The following is a 21,769-nucleotide window of genomic DNA, read 5'->3' on the forward strand; positions in this document are numbered from 1 at the left end:
ATAACTAAAGATGATCTAAAAATCTCCCTCTCCGAAATGAAAATGCTTTAAAATTGATAGGGAAACAAATTGGAAAGGCATATGTTATTAGTGGTTTAATAATCTGCTTGTAGATAAGCAATCTAACTTTTATCAATTAATTAATTATATGAAATATTTAACAAATATATGCAAAATTTAACAGTTGAAATTGTGTGTATTGATATGAAAAAGCATATGGTTGTTGTTTCAATTTTAGACTATGATTTATAGGCCATAATTTATAACAGTTTAAAAAATTTAATTAAAGGTTTCGTCAATGTGCATTCTTTATAGATTCTCTATCTCAATGAGAAATATACTCTCACTTTCCACTTTATACTTATCAATACAACATTAAAATATCGATCAGATTTCTCTTCACACTCTCACACAACCACATTTTAACTACAGGAAGTTTGGAGAATTTTGTAGAAGTTGTGTAGATACTTTATTCACTTCATACTTATCCACAGGCAATGAATGGCAATGCCATTGTTTGATTGTCTGGTATGATGGCTACGACGATGGTGGTGATGTGAAGCCATTTGCGCCGTTCAACGGTTGGTTGAAGACGATGACGATGACCGTACAACACAGCCAAACACAAGCCGCAGCAGCAAAAACAAATCCCACCGAAGAACATTTACGATAGCACAACAACAGCAACAACAATGGGGGGCTGAAAATTTCATGTAGCCGGCAAAAATGCTTCTTGCACGAAAGCGCACAGCCCAACCGATCAGTTGAGTTTTGTAAGTCGAGTGGATATCAAGTGTGCGTCCTCCTCTCTCTGTCTTGTCGTCGCTGTTGCTTTGTGGAAAAATTCTAGAGAATTGACAAAGCAGAAACCAAAAAAAGCAAAGAACTGTTTGTGAAATTCAAATATCCTCCTTAATTGAAATTGAAAGAAACGAGTGCCAAAAGGATTCCCGACACTACCTAAAGAAAAGCAACCCTCTCTGAGCTAAGCCCACAAAAGAAACGAACAAAAGCCCATTTCAAAAACAAAAAAACGTGTAAAAAGTGCTTGAAAATAACGTGATTTATCACCAGCGTCCACAACTCGAACAAAGTTTTATCCCAGTTTTCGAATATCTCCAAAAAAAAAACCAAACCAAATCCAATATGAGGGAAATCGTCCACTTGCAAGCCGGTCAATGTGGCAACCAAATCGGTGCTAAGGTAAGTTTTTGTTGTCGATGTTGTTGTTCTATTTGATTTCGTTATTGAAGTTTTCAAATATCAGCTAGAATTCTTGAGAATTTTTGCTCTGCCGCCGAGGTTGGGTTTCCTTATTTTGCTAAATCAGCAGCAGTAGCTAGAATGAGTTTTCGTTGATCTGCGTCAAGCCTAACCAGCCGCTTGGTTAAATTTCATTGTTGTTATTGTTGTTCTGGGTCTTTGGTGTTTTTCGCAAATTGAATTTTAATTTTTTTGTTTTGTGAATTAAATTAATTTCGACTTTTATTTTATTGGAGGAGATTGTATCTGAAACACAGCAACTGTCTTCCATCTTCTCCTCTCTCTCGATCGGGGAATCCAGTTTCCAACGAGTTTCCTTACACACATGACAGAACGCATTGGAAGAAACAAAAATCAAACAAACCTCGTGCATGCGCCTTTAAGCTGATGTCAGATTTTCAAAATCACCAGTCAATTCGGCTAGCCAAGCAGGCATTTAGTTTGCTTCTCCATATTCTCCTGACGATGCCGTTGCTCACTTGCTGGGCCAAAAATCAATGTCAGGGTAAACCGAAATTTCAAAATCGATTTTGTGGTGATTGTTGTTGTTGCTGTTATGTGCGACAGCTTTTAAGGAGTTTTCTACTCTGTTCGGCACACGAAATTCTCAAAACGAGAATTTAACAAAAAAAAAAAAAAAAAAATCACCAGACACTGGAACTTTGTCACAATCGCACTGGTTTTTTGCGTAGCTTAGAAGAAAATTAAGCAATTTAAATTGATTTAAATGAATGAATTTCGTCAAAACGCCTCCGACCTTTGCAGATTTCCACGAATTTCGTATCATTTATCATATCGGAAATGATGACGAGTAGTAAAAATAGTGGCAAATGAAAGCTGCAAAAAGAGAGGTGCTGGCTGGTTGGTGCCCAACGTTTTCAAGATTATTAATGTGATCGGTACGGTATCTCAGGGACCTAAATAGTGGAATATCCTCCCTTTTGATATTTGGAAGCTCTGAGCTTTGGGATTATTAAATCTGCTTCTCTGATCGCAAAAGAGGACCAATGTAGCGCCTCTATAATTTTACTTATGTAGTTCTGTAATTTGCAGACCGGATTTATTGATTCTTGGGTAGGTTATAGAATAGGAAACGTGGGAAATCGAGGAATTTTTCCCTGATTGCTAGATTATGAAAATCTTAAAATTTCTATGTTCGGAATAACATGCATTATTATCCAGCATTGATCTTTTGAGGATTATGAACTCATTTCTGTTATCGCAGATGGTTTAAGTGGCGCCCAATTAATTTCCTTCTAACTCATTTAGTTCTAAATTTTGGAAGTATGAAGCTACACTCCCTTGAATAGGTTGTGAAATTATCCTTCAGTTGTTGCTCGCGACAATATAAAGTCTGGTCCAGCTCTGGCGCTCAATTGATTTTTTCTTAATTATTTAGTTCAGTATTTTTTCGGGCCAAGTCTATTGAATTTTGAAATATTTATGGAATCACACTTTCTTGGGTAGGCTGTGCTGTTATTATAGATTTGGAAACGTGGGAAATCGAGGATTTTCTATCTGATTGCTGGAGTGTGAAAATCTTTAATTTTTCGTTTGGAATGACACAAATTCTTGTCTAGCTTTGATTTTTTGAGGTTTAAGGAACAGCTTCTGTGTATGGCTTATGGTTGGGCGCCACAACTAATTTCTTTATAAATCATTTATTTCCGAATTTTGGAGTAGATATGAAGCTACACTGCCTTGAATGATTGCGAAATTCTTGTGCTGCTTTGGCACCCAACAAATATTTTTGTTAATTATTTAGTTCTGTGTTTTTTACTGACCCAATTTATTGATTTTTTTTAAATATATAGTGGGTAGGTTGTGCGATTGTAACAGAAACATGGGATATCAGGAATCTCTGATTCCCAGATTATGAAAATCTTTTAATTTTTATATTTCAAATAACACCAAATCCTGCCCAACTCTGATTATTCTAGGCCTATAAAACAGTTTCTGTTATCGAAGGTGAACTTATGTGGCGCCCAATTTCTTTAGACAGTTTTTGGGAATGTTTCATGCATGAAAATGTCCAAAATCGAGACATTTATCTTAGATTCCCAGATTGTGAAAATCTTGTAGTTTTTAAGTTTAGACTTTTCTGTTATATTCTGAATAATATTGTAAAAAAGATCAAGTGGCGCCCAACTTTTTTTTTTTGCATTGTCTGTAAAATTTGTACATATTTTTGGTATTTGGAACAACATGAAACTTTACCCATTTCAAAATTTTTGAAATTAGTTTAAGTTGTTAGGTTTGTAGTATAAAAAGAGTTATATGGCGCCCAACGGATGACTCATTTATTTTGGCAATGTTTCGCTACCAGATTGTGAAAATCTCTTCGTTTTTATGTTCAAATCTCGTCCAAAGAAGATCTACATTTTTTTTCATGGATTTGACATTCCGAAATTTGTATATATTTTTGACATTCGGAACAACATTAGTTGTTAGTTTCATAGGATAAAAAGAAGTTCTGTGGCGCCCAACGGATATCTCATTTAATTTGGGAATGTTTCCCCTCAGTCCGTAGAATTTTGGGATTCCAAATTTTGTGAAATCTTGCAAAGTTCGACAAACAGAAACCAAATGGCGCCCAAATATTTTATTTGCATTCCAAGGAAGATTGTGCGGGTCTGATGGGTAAGAAAATGAATTTATCATTCGTTATTTAGTTATTTGGCGCCCAACTGATGTCTCATTCAATTTGGCACTTTTTCGTCCCCAGTCCGTAGAATTTTCAAATTGTAGGCATTTTGGAAAATATAACGACTATTGGACACAAAATCTACCAATAACTTCTAACAATACAATGATCTATTTTTCTGTTTAAATATCTAAGAAAATGCATTCTTTGTGGTGCCCAATGTTTTCAGTAACGCCTATATGTTTTTGTTGACGATTTTCAAGTTTCTTTCGTATGGGACAATATTTTATGCTGCAGTGAAAACTACCAATATCTTCTTATAATAGAATGATCTATTATTCTGTTTAAATGACGTAATTGTGGCGCACAATGTTTTCAATTAGGCCGATATGTTTTTTGTTGGAAATTTCCGAATTTCTTTCATATTGGACAATATTTTATCCTAAAGTGAAAAATTTCTCTAAAAAACGAAAAAATGATCAAAATAAAAGAATCTAGAGAGCTAGCTATTATAAAGTAATATATACGACTGAAGTCGATGGATTCTTACACTGTCCTGTTGGCACCTTCTTCTTGAGTTGGTCTTAGGATCTAAGAATCTACCTCTACCCAAACCGAACAGAAAAAGCTCATAATATTTGTAGTCGCATCTTCTCCTTGGTCTTGGTCTTAGACCCAAACAGGATTTAAGATTCACCACTCTTTGTTTAAAAACCCTATTGTTTGAAAGAAATTCCAAACCAAATACGAGAAGTGGTCTAAAAATCTGTTTGTAGACAAGCAATCTAACCTTATCAGTCGGAGAACATTTTATATTGGAGTGAACATTTTTTTCTAGATGGCGCCCAACGTTTTCAATGTGGTGTTTTACCCAATTTGTTTATATCCTTTATAGAAAATTAAATGTCATGCATATATTACCATAATATTTTCAAATTAAAAAAAAAATAATAATTTAATTTTATTTTGTTATTTAAAAAGTAAATTCAAAACAATTTCTTGATTCCACTTAGTTTATTGGCCCAATAAACAATCATGATAAATAATAAAAATCCAAACGTAAAAAATCACCTAAAAGAACTTCCGATTTCACTTTAAGATAAGACTTATCAAAGAATATTTCTGGACGTTTTAAAACTTAATTTTTATTGGTTATCACTTCAGTTAATGATTCATTTGAGATAAATAGGCGATTATAAAAGTAGGAAATACTCAACTTGAAAATATTTACTCAGTTATTTAAAAGTAAAAGGGTCTATTAAAGAAATGTCTATACTATTCTTAGAATTGTGCAAAATAATTATAATGCTCTTATTAATCACTTCAACAAGTCATTGTCGTCGCCGTCGACATCAGCCATCGCTGGAGTGATAAGGCCTTGCATGTAAACATTCATAAATTTTTATAAGAAAATCACATTTGTTTTTAAAAATTCATACAATATTAAAATATTAATCATTTCAATATTTTTATCTCCACGAGTATTAGATTTTTTCATATTTCGCATCGAGGCGAGTGTTTTCTGTGGTTTTGGTTTTTTTTTTTTTTTTTTGTATTTGGTCCACAGCAGCGGGGGGTCAAAGCAAAAGTCGATGATTTCTTGCATTTAATTTGTTTACTTTAGAATGAATTCAATATTAATTTTGTCGTTCAAATTGCATTATTTTGAAAAAAAGTCTTTGAATATAAATAAAATATAAAATATAAATAAATCATATGCAGGGTGAGACAAAAAAAAATCTGCAACAAAGTCAATCGCCATAATTTTTAGATTTTTTTTTTAATTTTATTGGATGAAAGCAAAAAATGTCGGAAATAGCATCAAATTTTCGAACAAATCTAAACTTATTCTAAAATTTGATGCTATTTCCGACATTTTTGCTTTCAAAAATTGGTCACCTTTGGCACGAATTATGACCTTCAAACGGTCAATGAAACCGTTGCTCTGCGGTATTTTGGCCCATTCCCGGCGAAGCGCTTGCTTGAGGTGATCGACACTTTGATATTTTTTAGTGCCAACCTTGCTTTCCAAAACGCTCTAGACACAATATTCCAACGGATTGGTATCCGTAAAATTCTCACCAAAATGCTTTTGTACGCTTGTAAACAATATAACGAGCTGTCACTGGAATAATTTTACCAGCTGTCGGACGAGTGGCTTAGAAATGAGGGTATATATCATTTGATACGGCCAAAACGTGGCTCATCGAAATAACGGTTTTAGACCCTATATTTCTTTGGACCAAATCTGTTTCAGGACATTTGGAGTCGATTTAGCTATGATCTGGCTGGCTGGCCGGTGTGCACGATAACTCATGAAGGGAGTATCCGATTTGGCGCAAACTTGGTACATCGTAATATTATTATCAAACTTGATCGAGTCCGGAGATAGGCAAAGGCGGTATTTCCCACAAAAGGTCGATATTTAAAAAAAATTGCCCAGAAATAGATGGGATAATCCGATTTTGCGCCAACTTTGCAAATCCCAATATTTGCATCAGTGCTAGATCAGGTGCGAAAATGTTCACTCTAACAAGCACCTCGCCCACAAAGAGCACCAAAGTCTGGTGTGAAGATGATGTATGTCGGTCCACTCCTTCGCTACCTCCCCCACAAAGGGTCAACATTTTGAATATCTATGAAACTAATAAAACGGGAAATTAACAACCAATTAAACCCAGACTTGGCACATCTAAATATTTCCCTCAACACAAAATCTGTTGCAAAGATGGTAGAGATCAGACCATTCCTTATGGTACCTCCCACACAAAGGGACAAAGTTTTGAATAAGCCAAACGATCATCAAATTTCTCATAATCCATTATTTCTACTAACAAAAGATCTGATATGAAGATGGAATATATCGGTCCACTCCTTCTGGTACCTCCCTCACAAAGGTTCAACATTTTGAATATCCATGAAACTCATAAAACGCGAAATTAACATTTAATTCCATTCAGCCTTGGCAAATCTCAATATTTCCATCAACACAAGATCTGTTATAAAGATGGCAGAGATCGCACCATTCCTTCTGGAACCTCCCACACAAAGGGCCAAGGTTTTGAATAACCCAAACGATCATAAAATCGGAAATAAGCTTCCGGTTCTCTTCATATTTCACACATCCCATTATTTCTACTAACAAAAGATCTGATATGAAGATGGTATGTATCAGTCCACTACTTCTGGTACCTCCCCCGCAAAGGGTCAAGTTTTTGAATATCCGTGAAGCTCTTAAAACGCGAAATTAACATCCGTTTCCATTCAGACTTGGCACATCTCAATATTTCCATTAACACAAGTTTTGCTATAAGGATGGAAGAGTTCGGACCATTCCCTCTGGTACCTCCCACACAAAGGGTCAAAGTTTTGAATAACCCAAACGATCATAAAATGCGAAATAAACTTCCGGCTCTCTTCATATTTCACACATCCCATTATTTCTACTAAGATAAGATCTGCTAGGAAAATGGAATATATCGGTTCACTCCTTCTGGTACCTCCCCCACAAAGGATCAACATTTTAAAAATGAAGCTCCCAAAACGCGAAATGTGCCACTCAGACTTGCCGGCAACACAATATCTGTTATAAAGAGGATAGATGCGGACCGTTCCTGCTGGTACCTCCCACAGCAAGGGTCAATGTTTTGAATAACCAAAACGATCTTAAAATCCGAAATAAGCATATAGTAATTTATTTATTCCTGCATGCCTTTCCCCATTTCTTGGCCTTCAGGTAATATCAAAAGTCGACGTTACACAATTCATCAGCCTTATTCATGGGCCTTTTACTTATTATTTCCCACTTTTTTACAAATATTTTCCCCAATTAATTATTTCTGGAATTTCTCTTCGAAATTAATGCAATCTTTGCACCTTCAACTTCCCAGCTTATTTGCCTTTTGGGCAAAACTTTATTGTCATTAGAGTCAGTTGGGCTATGAAAAACCATGAATCAGCTGTTTTTCTTTTTTTGCTTTTTTGAACTTGTCATAAATAAAACATATGTTGGTGTCTCTCCCCCTAAAGCATTCATGCGACATTTTTATGGAAACTCTACCTAGCCGAGCTATCCCAGGCTAGTAAGCGGTTGCATTACTTATGTCTTCATTAAGTAATTTCCATTGTTTGAATGCAGTTTGTGGCCGCAAAAGTAGAGTCAGCAAAAAAAAACGAGGCAAAGGTAAAAGATAAGCACCCAAAGAAATTTAATATTCCCTAGGCACTACATACATACATACACACATAAACATATATACATTTGTATTCCCTGAGTCACACACACCTTGAGAGACAACGAATATTCATTAAAAAAATAACTAAACACTAAACCACTTTATGTTCATGACAAACAAACAAACAACAACAACTCTATAAAAAAATTATTACAATAAAATTTCCCACCCCTTACATAGAGTCTGTAACCCATGAAAGTCCGCTCGACTCTATTTTGTCAAGTATTTGTTGGCTTTTGTGGCGCTTAACAAGCCGCCATCCGAGGAATGGGTTATTAAAAGTGATAAACTACAAAAAAAAAAAACGCATTTTAATTAGACTAAATGTCATTGTTAATAAACAAGTAATAAAAAAATTATATATATTTTTTAAAAAAGCATTTCTCTTAATTAAAACTAGAGGGTATTAAAAAATTTGAAGAAAGTTTATTGGAGGAGAACCGTATGGCGAACTAGCTTTAAGCACGAATGCATTTGTTATTTACGATTTTATTTGGAGTCGTTTTTTTTGTATTTTGGCAGATTAATATTAACACGAACACTTGTTTGTATGTGTATGCTGTGGGGGTGTTTTTAAAGTGGCTTAAGTGCTCACGGAACTTAAAAAATATTTGATTTGTGTAGTTGCAATTTAGATTCCATAGCAATAATTCTCGTTTACTTTGAGTGTCATGAAAGGTCTTCCTTTTCATAAATGGTCTTCTATTAAATATAAAATCCGTATAATAGGGGATAAAAAATTAAGTAACCCGAGGATGGAAAATTCACATGACTAAAATTAAAGTCCCACACATCTGGCGATCCGCAGATAAATAGAAGACTTACCATTTACTTTCTCTTTATAAATAGCCTTTTAGGGACCGGGATGGATCATAATTCCCAAAAATATAGCGATTTTTCATGATTTTTGATAATTTCAAAGTACTAAGAAAATAAGACTGGCGAGGGAGCACTTGTTTTTAAACAGCTCTGACATAAAAACTTCAAGAGATATGTAATTTTAGCCCTCTGTCAAAGTATCGCTTTTAATATTTTGATTTTTTGATTACGATTTTAGCCAGACCTCCGAAGTGTTCGTTCGAATTCAAGTCGAGGGAAAATTTCGCTCGAATCCGATTGGGAGAACTCCAGCGAATAAGAAAAATCTGTCGAATATATTTTATTTGTCTATGCCACTCGAATAAAAACAGGTATGCTTTGCTCAGTTTTATGTGCAAGTAAAATGCGATCGAATTCCACTCTAATGATTACTATTTATATTTTTGTCATATACTATTTTTTTATCCTACACCACATAGTGGTAAGGGTATTATGACTTTGTGCAAACCCATATTTTCCTTTGAGGATCCGTCTGCCCATCCGTCAGTTTGTCCATTTTTTGTAAACAAAATGCAGGTCGCATTTATTATCCGATTGAGATGAAATTTTCCAAACAATATTTGTTAATCCCAAGGACGAACCCTATTGAAATTGGGGAGAATTGGTTCAAATCTAGATATAGCTCCCATATATATCTTCAACCGATTTCGGGTTAAGTGCGCACTAAATGGCCAATATCAATCCAAATAACCAGAAGTTTGGCAAATCCGACCGAATTAGGTCTACATTAAATTTAGTGAAAATCGGTTCGGATATAGCCAAAGTTCCCATATAAATGTTTCATCCGATTTGGGGTTTTAAGTCCCTCAGATTCGTAAAATGCACCCCACACGAAAGATATTTGGTTCCAGATATCAGATACAGCCCAAAAATACCTCTGCCATCGAATTTTATCGAGATCGGTCCAGATTTGGATATGGCTCCCATATATATCTTCAACCGATTTCGAGTTAATTGTGCACCAAATGGCCAATATCAGTCCAAATGACCTGAATTTTGGCATATCCAACCGAATTCGGTTTAAAAGGAAGTGCACCAAATTTGGTGAAAATCGGTTCAGATATAGCCATAGCTTTCATATATATGTATATTTCTAAGTGTGGGTATATTCTCAAAACCTGAGCAGCAAATAAAAGGAAAAAAGAATTCGCCCAGTTTAAAAATCCAAAACTGTTTGCAATTACACACTCAAATCAACAAAAATTGACTTAAACTTAAGGTAAATATCGCAAAATCGACATGTGATACCCTGATCCGATGTTTGTTTGTCTATATAGATATTGATTTGCGGTATGATTTTTCAAGTTTTTGACCCTTTATGAGGGAGGTATCAGATGGAGTAATCCGATATATTTCTTCTTCACACCAGATTTTGTGTTAGTGGAATATTTTCCTTGACAATTTTCACATTTTGTGGGATAGGTACCAGAAGGTGCGAACCGATGATGCCCATCTCCGACCTCGATATAAGTTTGACCATTCATCCAGACAGACAATCGGACAGACGGACACCCCTAGTTTGACTCCCAATGTGCTGAAAAGGATTTGGCCCTAAGAGACCTAGGGTTCAAAACCATTATTTCGGTGAGGCACATTTTGGCCGTATCAAATGACATATCCCCTTTGTAGCCATATGACTGAGGGTATTAAAAAGAGATGGAGAATGCTGTATTTGTCTAAGCTCTCCGAATATAAGCTAGTTGCTCGTAAAATAAATCCAGCAGATTCCATGATTTCCGACTCCTTTTTTTATTTTTTTCATACAGCTCTCTTTTTCTCTTCTGGACTTTTTCTGTTTACACAAGTCGGGCACACTCAGAAAAAAATTGTTACCACCTCGTAGCTTTACCTCTTTATTGTAACATGGGAAAACATTTTAAAAATAGTCCGAAATTCTAAAAAAATCATAAAATTTATTTCAAAATATCATAGAAATTACAAAAAGCAACCAAGCAAGCTGTTCTCAATCATTCATTTATAATAGATCATACGTTGAGACACATAAACGCTAATATTTTTTTCTTACCCAAAAGTAAACGCTGACCAAATGTATTTGTTGGTTGGGTCAGTCTCACAAGACCATTAAAACAATGCAAGGTTAAAATTTCTATGAAAAACGAAATAACTTTCTCAGCATTTTTTCTTCTGTTTCACTTTTGGTTTTCAGAAAATTATGCGTGCCATTATTATCTATTTAGCCAGTCAGTCAGCCAGCCAGAGTTAGTGGCAGTTACAGTTTTAAGCGTTTTTTTTGTTCTTTGGTAAACAAAAACAGTTTTTGAAGTGCGAACTGGAGTTGGGTTTTTTGTTTACCTCATCCAATGTTTGTTGATAAATATATTCAATATTATTTACCCAAGTCATCACTTTAATAAAAAAACAAAATGTGTGTGTGATGTGATTTCGGTCAATTATCTTTGAGATTTTGACAAACATAATTGTGGGAAAGAGCGCAAATACAACAATAAAAAAATTTGTTTGATTTGGTGAATAAATAAACAATATTTGGGCGTAATGAAAATAAAATTAAAAGTAAATTTTATTTGAACCACCAAAAACCAGACAGAATTTATTCTTATTTTTAAAACCAAATTCTGAAAGAGATTCCTCTCCTAACTCATTTACAACTAAAATTACATGCTGCCAACATGCCTGAGCCATGTATGTCATACACATGTTCGATTATACCCATCAACTAATGACAACTTCTTTGTGGCATACAAACATTTAATTTTTTGTTTTTTTTTTTTTGGGTAATTTGAAACCACAAGTGGAAAAGGAAACACCACACGAATACACTACAAACCTAAAATGGCTTCAATAATTTGGATATGACATATGTCCACGAAAGTAGAAGAAGGCAGGCAAACCCAGTAAGGATAACATTGAAAATGAAATCTGAAAAATAAATTCTCAAATTACCAGAAAAAAATTCCGATAAAACACTTGAAATGGTAGAGTATCGAATTTACATTTGAATATGTCAATAGTTAACATGAAACGACCCAGGGTATTTATTTAATTTTGTAACTACCCAAAATGATTTGAATTTTAAACAGCCAATAAGTCTCAAAATGCAATGGCCTGGGGGCATTTTATTTATTCAGGTAAAGTCGCCTCATTTTAATTAATCATCATCATTTTTTTCAACGGCTTCCTTGGTAATGCGACAATTTAAAGCCAAAAATAAATAGAAACGGAAATGCATTAACACCCTTCTTTATTTGGAAGGAAGTGACGGCCTTATTCAAAAAGGCTTCTTTGGAGAAGTGCATGCAAAATTTAGTAGATGATTCATTTAAATATGATTCATTAATACCTTATTGCGATCGAGTAAAAACAATAATTATGGAAATAAAGTACATATTTACCTACAAAACAAGGTATACGCATCAATTGCAATAAGGAACAACTTTGCATTACAAAACTTCAGTTTGTAAGACCTACTCACGTCTTATTAAATATACTTTTTGAAATGAAAACCTGCAAGAAAAAGTCAAAAGTCAGGTGGGGCCGACTATATGATACCCTACACCACTATGAACATTTAGTAGGGCTCCTGTAACAAATTAATTAATTTGAAGTAGAGCATACCCACCTATCAACATTTGGCTTTAGAGCAGTTGTAGTTTGTTTTCAGAGGGAACGGATATATGGGAGGCATATCCAATTCCGAATCGATTTTCACTAAATTTGACGGAGACATTTTAATCTTATATAACAGATAACATTGCTATAGAGTGCATGAAATCACTTCGAGAAGGATTATATTAAAACAAGTAAAAAAACTTTAAGTTTCGGGCCGAAGTTTGAATACCCTCCAACACTTGGAATGAATTTGACAATTTTCAAAAAAATAAAATCCCTTAAAAATTCTGTTAAAATTTTAAACATACCGAATGTAGTAATGTAATGTACCGAATGTATATTGGGGTCTATACGACGACGTGTACCTGCATCATCAAAATACAGAATATAGTGAGGTATGGGGCTATACCAAAACGTGGACCTGCACAGACAATTTTCTGTCATAGGCTGTAATATCCATTTCGATCTCCAAATACCAAATTTGAAACAATTTCGGTGAATAAAGTCGCTAAAATCATAAAAATTCCGAATATCGGGAGGTACTGTTATATGGAGGCTATACGAAGACTTGGACCTGCAGAGACAATTTTCTGCCATAGGTCGTAGTATCCATTACGAACTTCAAATACCAAATATGAAACAATTCCGGTGAATAATGTCGCTAAAATCATCAAAATATCGAATGTCGAGCGGTGCCGTTATATGGGAGCTATACGAAGACGTGGACCTACATTTTTTCTGTCTTAGGCTTTAGTATCAATTACGAACTTTTAATACCAACTTAGAAACAATTCCGGCGTATGATGTCGCTAAAATCATCAAAATACAGACTATAGGGAGGTACCATGGAGGTTATAAAACGTGGGCCTGCACAGACAGTTTTCTGCCATAGGCTGTAGTATCCATTACGAACTCAAATACAAAATTTGAAACAATTCCGGTCAATAATGTCGCTAAAATCATCAAAATACCGAATATCGGGAGGTACCGTTATATGGGGGCTATACGAAGACGTAGACCTACACAGAAAATTTTCTGTATTAGGCTGTAGTATCCATTACGAACTTCTAATGCCAAATTTGAAACGATTCCGGCGAATGATGTCGCTAAAATCATCAACATACCGAATATCTTGAGGTACTGTTATATGGGGACGGGTGGTACCCTTTATATGGGGGCTATACCAAAACTTGGACCTACATGGCCCATTTTCAATACCAAAAGTCATGCAGACATAATATACATTTGAGTACAATTTTATCAATCTACTTCAATTCGTTCGGAAGCTAGAGTGATTTCCTCACACAGACGGACGAGCATATAGACGGACGGACATCGCTAAATCGACATAGAATTTTATGCTGATCAAGAATATACTTTGTGGGGTCTAAAATGTATATTTCGAGGTGTTACAAACGGAATGACAAACTTAATATACCCTCCATACTATGGTGGAGGGTATAAAATATATCGGAACCGAGTTACACAAAATGGAAACGTGCGTCCCGAAATTTTAAATATCGGAACCGAGTTCTTCCAAATGGAATCTTGCGTCCCGAAATACACTGCATTTGGGCTGGTATTAGCCATTTGGTGCAAAATAAATCTGAAATTACATAATGAAATATATGGGAGCTATATTCAAATCACGATAAAATTTGACAGAGGTATTTCTGGGTTGTATTTGATATCTGGAAACAAATATCACTCTTGAGGAACATATTACGAATGTGAGAGTCTTAAAACACCAAATCGGATGAAATATATATGGGAGCCATAGCTGTATCTAAACCGATTTTCACCAAATTTGATGTACTTACTCCAATACTGAATTTGGCCGGAAGTGCCAAAATTCAGGACATTTTGACAAATATTGGCCATTTGGTGCACAATTAACCCGAAATCGGTCGATGATATATATGGGAGCTACATCTAAATTCGAACCGATCCTGATACAATTTGGCAGAGATATATCTGGGCTATATCTGATATCTGACACCAAATATCATTCCTGTGGGGGGCATATTACGAATGTGAGGAACTTAAAACACCAAACCGTATGAAACATATATATGGGAGCTATAGCTATATTTGAACCGATTTTCACAAAATATGATGTACTTGCTTCTAGACTGAATTTGGTCGGAAGTGCAAAAATTCAGGACATTTGGTGCAAAATAAACCTGATATTGAATAAAGATATATTTGGGAGCTATATCCAAATCTTAGCCGATCTCGATAAAATTTGGCAAGGTTATTTTCGAGGCCTATAAGATATCTGGCACCAAATATCATTCTTGTGGAGTGTATATCACGAATGTGAGGGAACCGATTTTCACCAATTTCAAAATTTCATCTCAATCGGCATTTTGTTCACAAGAATATTTGGACGGACTGAATTGCATTAATTGACTCAGAAAGTGATTCTATGAAGATCCTCAACAGTAACTATGGGTCTATCTCGCCTGCTTCTCCATGTTATAAAACAAATGCAGAAAGACATTATACCCTTACCACTATGTGGTTAACTAAATTTGGAAATAGGCCGGGTGTCATTTTTAAGTGTTTTTTTTTTTTTTTTTTTTTTTTTTTTTTGATAAAATCTCTTCCAAGCCTTACATTATTGCAAACAACAGGATAAGGGTTATTTTTCATTTGCAATTAATATCACAACACCTTAATTGTATTTTGTCGACTGTTGTTGTTGTATTTTTTCTGTTAATTGTAATTTTTTTTGCCATGGCGTATGCCAAAATCCAGACCAAGAACAGCATTGGAAACATGCAGATGTTAACATTGGTCACCGTGGGATGTCCTTTTTCACAAAAAAAAAAAAGAAATGAAAACCAGATCAGCCAGTTCATTTACTTAACCCACAAGGTTAACTAAAGTTAACAATGTTATATGCAACCAAAAGTGCATATGCCCATGCGTACGTGTACATATGTATGTATGTATTTGAGAATTTGTATGTATGTATGTAAATGAATCATATCAAAAACTTCGCCCATGTTTAAAGTATTCTCTTCCTTTATCGTTTGCATTTTTTGGGAGCATGAATTTCATATTGTACGAGGGTAGATGTCAAAGTAGTGATAAAGAAAAATTTAAATTTTAGAAGCTGGGAAAATTGAGGATTATCACAGACTATCCTCCATTCTTACCACAGTAATTATTTAAAATTGCCTAAAGCTGTTGATCGATAATCACCTTTCCGGCCATCCAAATTATGCCGGCCAACAGTGGGCTGTCAATATGCACGCAATTTGTGGCCTGCAAACATATGGGCCCAAGTGAGTACGTAGATATGTATGAATCCACTCATGTACAAATGTCATGTAGGCCGATATTTGTACATCTACCCAATTGATTGAAAAAAAAAAAACAATCGATCTGACAAACATATGTAGCTACATACATATGCATGCATCGTGCATCCAAACGATGACCATTTCCCATCTGCATTTCTACTTTGTCTTCTGCCTGTGCCTTTGCTGCTACATGCAGCTTGTCTGCTAGCCAGCATCTATAAGGATTTTGCTGCTTGTTGTTGCGTTACTTTCTTGTTCAGCTGCTGCTTCAGCCGCTGCAAACAAACTGAAACTAAAGAAGAACAATTGTGTGAGAAGAATTAATGATGATAGTTCTGTGTGCGAATTGCTTTGTATGGTATTGTGATAAGTTGGGTGTTGTCTCACATGTACACACATGCGAACATATGGAGGGATATTTTACAGTAATGTGGGTTTTAAAAAAATATATATAAACATATGTACAGTTCGGAATGAGATTTGTATAGGGTCTGAGCTGGCATGTTTGTCATATCCCTTACACATGGGTAGGGCAAACCAAAAATACACAGATATGCCTGTTTTGTGTTCATGCCACAAAGTCGTGCTCCAGGGATGGAAAGTTGGAATTGATAAATATTTTTTCCGAATTTACTTAAAACCCAGAAGTTCCTATATTTCTATAATTTGAGGCATAATGATAAAAGCGGATTACTTAGCTCATAATTAGATTTACTAGATGCTGGTTAAGAGGGATATAATTACGAGTAAAACGAGAGGGCACATTAAAATTTATTTCACTGATTTAAAATTTGGAGTCAATAGAACCATGTAAAGCTTTTAAGAAATATAATTCTAAGCATTAAACGTCTCTGTTCTAAAATCGGGAGACCAATAAGTTCTTTGCGGTGCTTATGAGATGATAGTGTTTGATCTGTATTCCAAGCAACCCTCTGAGAGCAAACAAGAGGAATTGTTTTGGACAGATTCAATTTCATTTAAATAACATTTGTAAAATGGGCTCCATAATACACAACTATTCTAATGTAGGACGAACAAGACTGACAAATAAGCGTTTATTCACATACGGATCGTTGACACAAGATTCGATTTGCAAATTGAATCACAGTTTACCATCTAAAACCAGTAAAAAAAGCCTTAAAGTCGGCGGGCAGAATTTATATACCCTACACCACTTTGCATATTTAATTTGATATATTACCCCGAATATCGTTACTACCGAGTGCATATTACGGCTGTGCCGAACAAATTCAACAAATCGAATAAACAATATATATAGGAGCTCTAGCTATATCTGAACCGATTTTCACAAATTCCAATTGGGCTAATATTACACGTTTTGTGCACAATAAATGGCAAATCGGACGAAGATATATATGGGAGCTATATACAAATCTGCACCGATCTCGATAAAATTAAGCGAAGGTATTTCTGAGCTGTATTTGATATATTACATATATATATATATATATATATATATATATATATATATATATATATATATATATATATATATATATTTTTTTTTTTATTTATCCGATTTGTTATTTTTGTCCTCCGCAGCCTTAATATATCTGAACCAATTTCGACAAAATTTGGCATACTTATTTACAGGCCTAATTTGGGTGTATGTGTAAAATTCCACACTATTTGGGTTGATATTACACGCGTTCTACACAGGGATAGTTTTTTACACTTTTTATGATAAAGCGACATTCTGTTAACATCACACCATTTCACAAGAAAGTGCAGATCAATTTCTATATATGTTTAAAATCGTCTGCGAACATTCAATTTTTGTCAATAGAAAGTGGATAACATGGGGTCGCTTTCTAACCCTTGAAAAATCGAAATTTCTATCTGTCTAATGTGAGCACTAGTGACAATGGCTTATCTTACAGTTCTCTTAACACTTCGTGAAAGAAGTATGCAACTAATACGGTTTTATGGCTTTAGGCATGCTTAAATATCTAAAACTCTTGATATTTTATGGGTCCGGTATCTGGTTGATAAACTTCACATTCAAGCCGATACTTTTCATCGGACATCTAGAGGGTTTGAGTACTATACATTATACCACATATAACAAGGAACAAGGAAAGCCAGATGAGGATGTCTGTAAAATGTTTCGTATCGTCTTCCAGAAGTGAATGCTCTTAAGTCACCAATTTTCCTCCGGAACATCAGTAATAGTTTTTCAATTTCTGACCAACCATTCCATAGGACCTTAGAGTCAATCAATAAGTGTTCTAACATAGGGATATATCTTTGGAATTTGTTAACCCATATATTTCTGGACAACACCTTAAGTGAGAAGGGGAAAATAAACTTTTGCTTTGGATGTAGTTTCGATTCCAATTTTATTTCACAATTATTAAACCTTAATAGCAGCTTACACTAATCTAACTTAATTTATGCTTAAGGTTTGATCTCGATCATCAAGTTTGCCACTCGGATGTCAACTAACATAATTAACGGGGCAGATAAATGACCACATCACCTGCGATTAATTGAAAATGAAGCAACTACACTGTGACAGCTTTCTATGTGGATCTACTCATGCAAGCTCAAGCTTTTGAGGAGATAATGTGCACATAAACTTCCTAAATTTAACTATGATAAATTAGGCATCCAATTTATGTCAAACTAAACCAATGTCGGACGGCATTATTAGCTTAAAAAGCTGATATATTTGCAAATTTTTTAAGGATCTAGTTTGAAAATAAACGCCATTCATGTTTAGTCAGTAGAATAATAATTTGGCAAATGGATCGATGGGTCTACGTAGGTATTCTGTAAATATACGAATAAATACATAAGCTTTAAATTACAATTTAGTACGACTCAGACTACGAAACTACGAATATACAACATTTAAGAAATTATATTCAGTTTTCCAAAATATTTGTTATTGTATTTTTTATACTATTCTCGATCTCATGTTTTCTGTAATAATTTGTTATTAACACTTTATAAGGAATTTAAGACTTTACTTGAACTTACAGGAGCAAACAAAGCTTCACTTATTTTCGTTTCATTAATTTCAATAATTTTATAGGATTATTCCCATATATTTTTATAAGTATGAGTCATTTACTCTAATTTTAGGTCCTTCTTCATAATTTTGTTTTATGATTTACAATGATTTATAATACTCCTCCTTTCGAGTCAATAAAAAAATATTAGCAACTTTATATATGGATCTATTTGAACTCCAGTTTTCAAGTTGTTCATATTAGACATTTTCTAAGCAATCCGCTATATATTAGCGCAAGACACATCGAGAAATTTCTATAATTAGTTTTTTTTTTTATTTTTTTCTCAAATACATTATATGGTTTTGCCTTTGTATTGCAACATTTCCACCCCTGATATGAATTATCAACAGTTATTTCACACGAGAAAGAGAGGGAGAGAGCAACACTCTGCATCGCCCAGCTTATCATAATGAGATTTCAATAAACTGCAAAGGCAAATGTGCGAGCAACAGTTAAGTTAATATTCCTCTCGCTACAGGAGTCTAAATGCGATCCTCAACCCTCTTTACTAATCTTTGCCTTCACATGGCAAATGTACGATTCAAATGGCAACGTATCAGGCATTTTGTTTTTGTTTAGAGGTTATGTCAACTCTCAATTGACAACAACAACAATACAGCAGAATAAAGTTAACAATCATGTACATGTACGTGAACGAACATATGTACGTTTTCGTATCGTGTTATTTGATAAACCTCAGTCATGGAGACATTGGACAATTTTGGATAAATGTGGTCCAAGGTCAATGTTTGTTTGAGACACACACACGCTCACTCGCAACATTCTTTTTTAGAAGGCACATTTTAGTTTTATTTCTTTTGTGAAATTGTAACTGTCTGCAGATGTGCGAGTATGGTGAGCGAGTGCTATTGTTTTGTGATTAGAATTTTGTTCTAGAACTTGGGTGAAATTACATTTTGCTTTCAAGAGTTTTGACAGTTATAGAACTACTATAATTGCTTAATTCACGAATTTTTACTAGCCAGTCGGAAAATAATTTGACTTTGTTATTGGTTTGATTGTCTCCTTGTTTTTGTTTCAAAATCAACAAATTCAACAAAAATCAGTAAGGAAAAGTCGAAAATCGGGCGTTGCCGATTATATGATACCCTACACCACTATGCATATTTAGTAGAGCTCCCGTAGCAAAATAATTTATTTCAAGTAGATCAACATTTGGTTTTAGAGCAGTTATAATTTGGTATAGAGTGCATGATATTACTTGGAGAAGAATATTGCCCAAAATTCAAATACGTTCCGAAATTCACTCTATTTGAGCTGATAATAGCAATTATTTGTACAATAAACCTAAAATCGGATTAAGGATATATATGGCAGCTATATCCAAATCTTAGCCGTTCCCGATAACATTTGGCAAAGGTATTTCCGATCTGGTAATAAATACCATTGCTGTCGAATGCTATTACGAATATGAGGGTCTTGAAACCCTAAATCGGATAAGACATATATATGTGGAAGCTATAGCTATATCAGAACCGATTTTCTCCAAATTTGATCAAGGGAGTGGACGGAAGAAAATAGCAACATCAGCAGAAATGCTTCGAAAAGTAAAGAAGCGATTTGATGGAAACCCGCGTCACAGTGGCTTAAAAATGGCTCGTGAGCTGAACATATCGCAATATTCCATTCTGCAAATATTGAAAGATGAGCTCGGGGTAAAGCCATTGAAATTCCAAAAAAATGCAAGAACTTATACCACAACAGAAAGAAAATAGACTCAAAAGAGCTAAAGAGTTGCTGCGATCGGCCGAAAGTTATGAACTGCCGAATTTGGTTTTCTCCGATGAGAAACATTCATTGTCCAGCAGTTTGTAAACAAACAAAATGATCGTGTTTACTTGCCAAAGAGGTCAGCTGAAAATGCGTGCACCTTCGGTTGGCCACCAGAACTCAAGCGCCGGCCATGATGATGGTGTGGGCCGCCATAACAGCCGATGGTCCCTCTCCTCTCATATTAATCGACCGTGGCATCAGAATAAATGCCGAAAATTATTGCGAAAGTATTCTGGAGGTTGTATTAAATCCTTAGGCACGCAAACATTTTGGCTGTAACTAAAAATACCAAAGTGTCAATCACCTCAAGCAAGCGCTTCACCGGGAATGGGTCAAAATATCGCAGAACAACATTCGGACAGCGTGTGACGGTTTCATTGGCCGTTTTAAGGCCATAACTCTTGTCAAAGGTGACCAATTCGAACAAATCTAAACTTATTCCAAAATTTGACTAGAGCAATAATACCAACAATCCTATGACAGAGGGAAAGAAAGTCCTGAACTTTAAAAGAAATAGAAAAACCAGTACTGTAATAAGGAGAAGCATCAGTGAAAGAAAAGTCTTTCCAAATAATATATTTGGGGAACCATATTTAAATAAAGGTAATTGGATTATTATCCTTGGTAAAGATGCGAATAGTTACTGGAGCAAGATTATGCTGTTGATGTAAAATATTGCCCGTGCCATTTATATATTGGAGAATATTGCTTGTGGATCGTGGATAACAAACAATTGGAGAAATACCAATTACCCTAAATAAGAGAAATGCAGTGTTCCTTGGAGCATCACGCGTAAGAAGTGTTTAGTTGCTTATAAACAACAGAGAAAAAAGTCTGCTATAGCAGATCCGTGGTGATCAACCTTAGTAAAGTTGAGAATTCGCCCCAACAGAGGGTCAACAATTTTTTAAATAGAAATTTGGCTAAGGGTATACATCTGTCGGCAAAACCAAATAATACTTTTTAACTTGTTATTAGTCGGTCGCAAAACAATTTGACATTGTTATTGGCTTGATT

At 34.8% G+C, this 21,769-nt stretch overlaps 1 protein-coding gene across 2 annotated transcripts in view; it reads left to right on the forward strand.

Annotated features, from left to right (window-relative positions):
• The first annotated feature begins 743 nt into the window (after positions 1-743).
• The window catches only part of LOC101895760 (tubulin beta-3 chain), a 51,929-nt gene continuing 30,903 nt past the window's right edge, over positions 744-21,769 (forward strand). For both annotated transcript variants that reach the window (XM_059128416.1, XM_059128417.1), the window contains exon 1: positions 744-1,203. In XM_059128416.1, coding sequence (XP_058984399.1) covers positions 1,147-1,203 — 57 coding nt within the window. In that variant the 5' untranslated portion in view covers positions 744-1,146. The remainder of the gene's footprint in view (positions 1,204-21,769) is intronic.

The sequence above is a fragment of the Musca domestica genome, unplaced genomic scaffold, assembly GCF_030504385.1.
Source record: "Musca domestica strain aabys unplaced genomic scaffold, Musca_domestica.polishedcontigs.V.1.1 50, whole genome shotgun sequence".
Lineage (NCBI taxonomy): Eukaryota > Metazoa > Arthropoda > Insecta > Diptera > Muscidae > Musca > Musca domestica.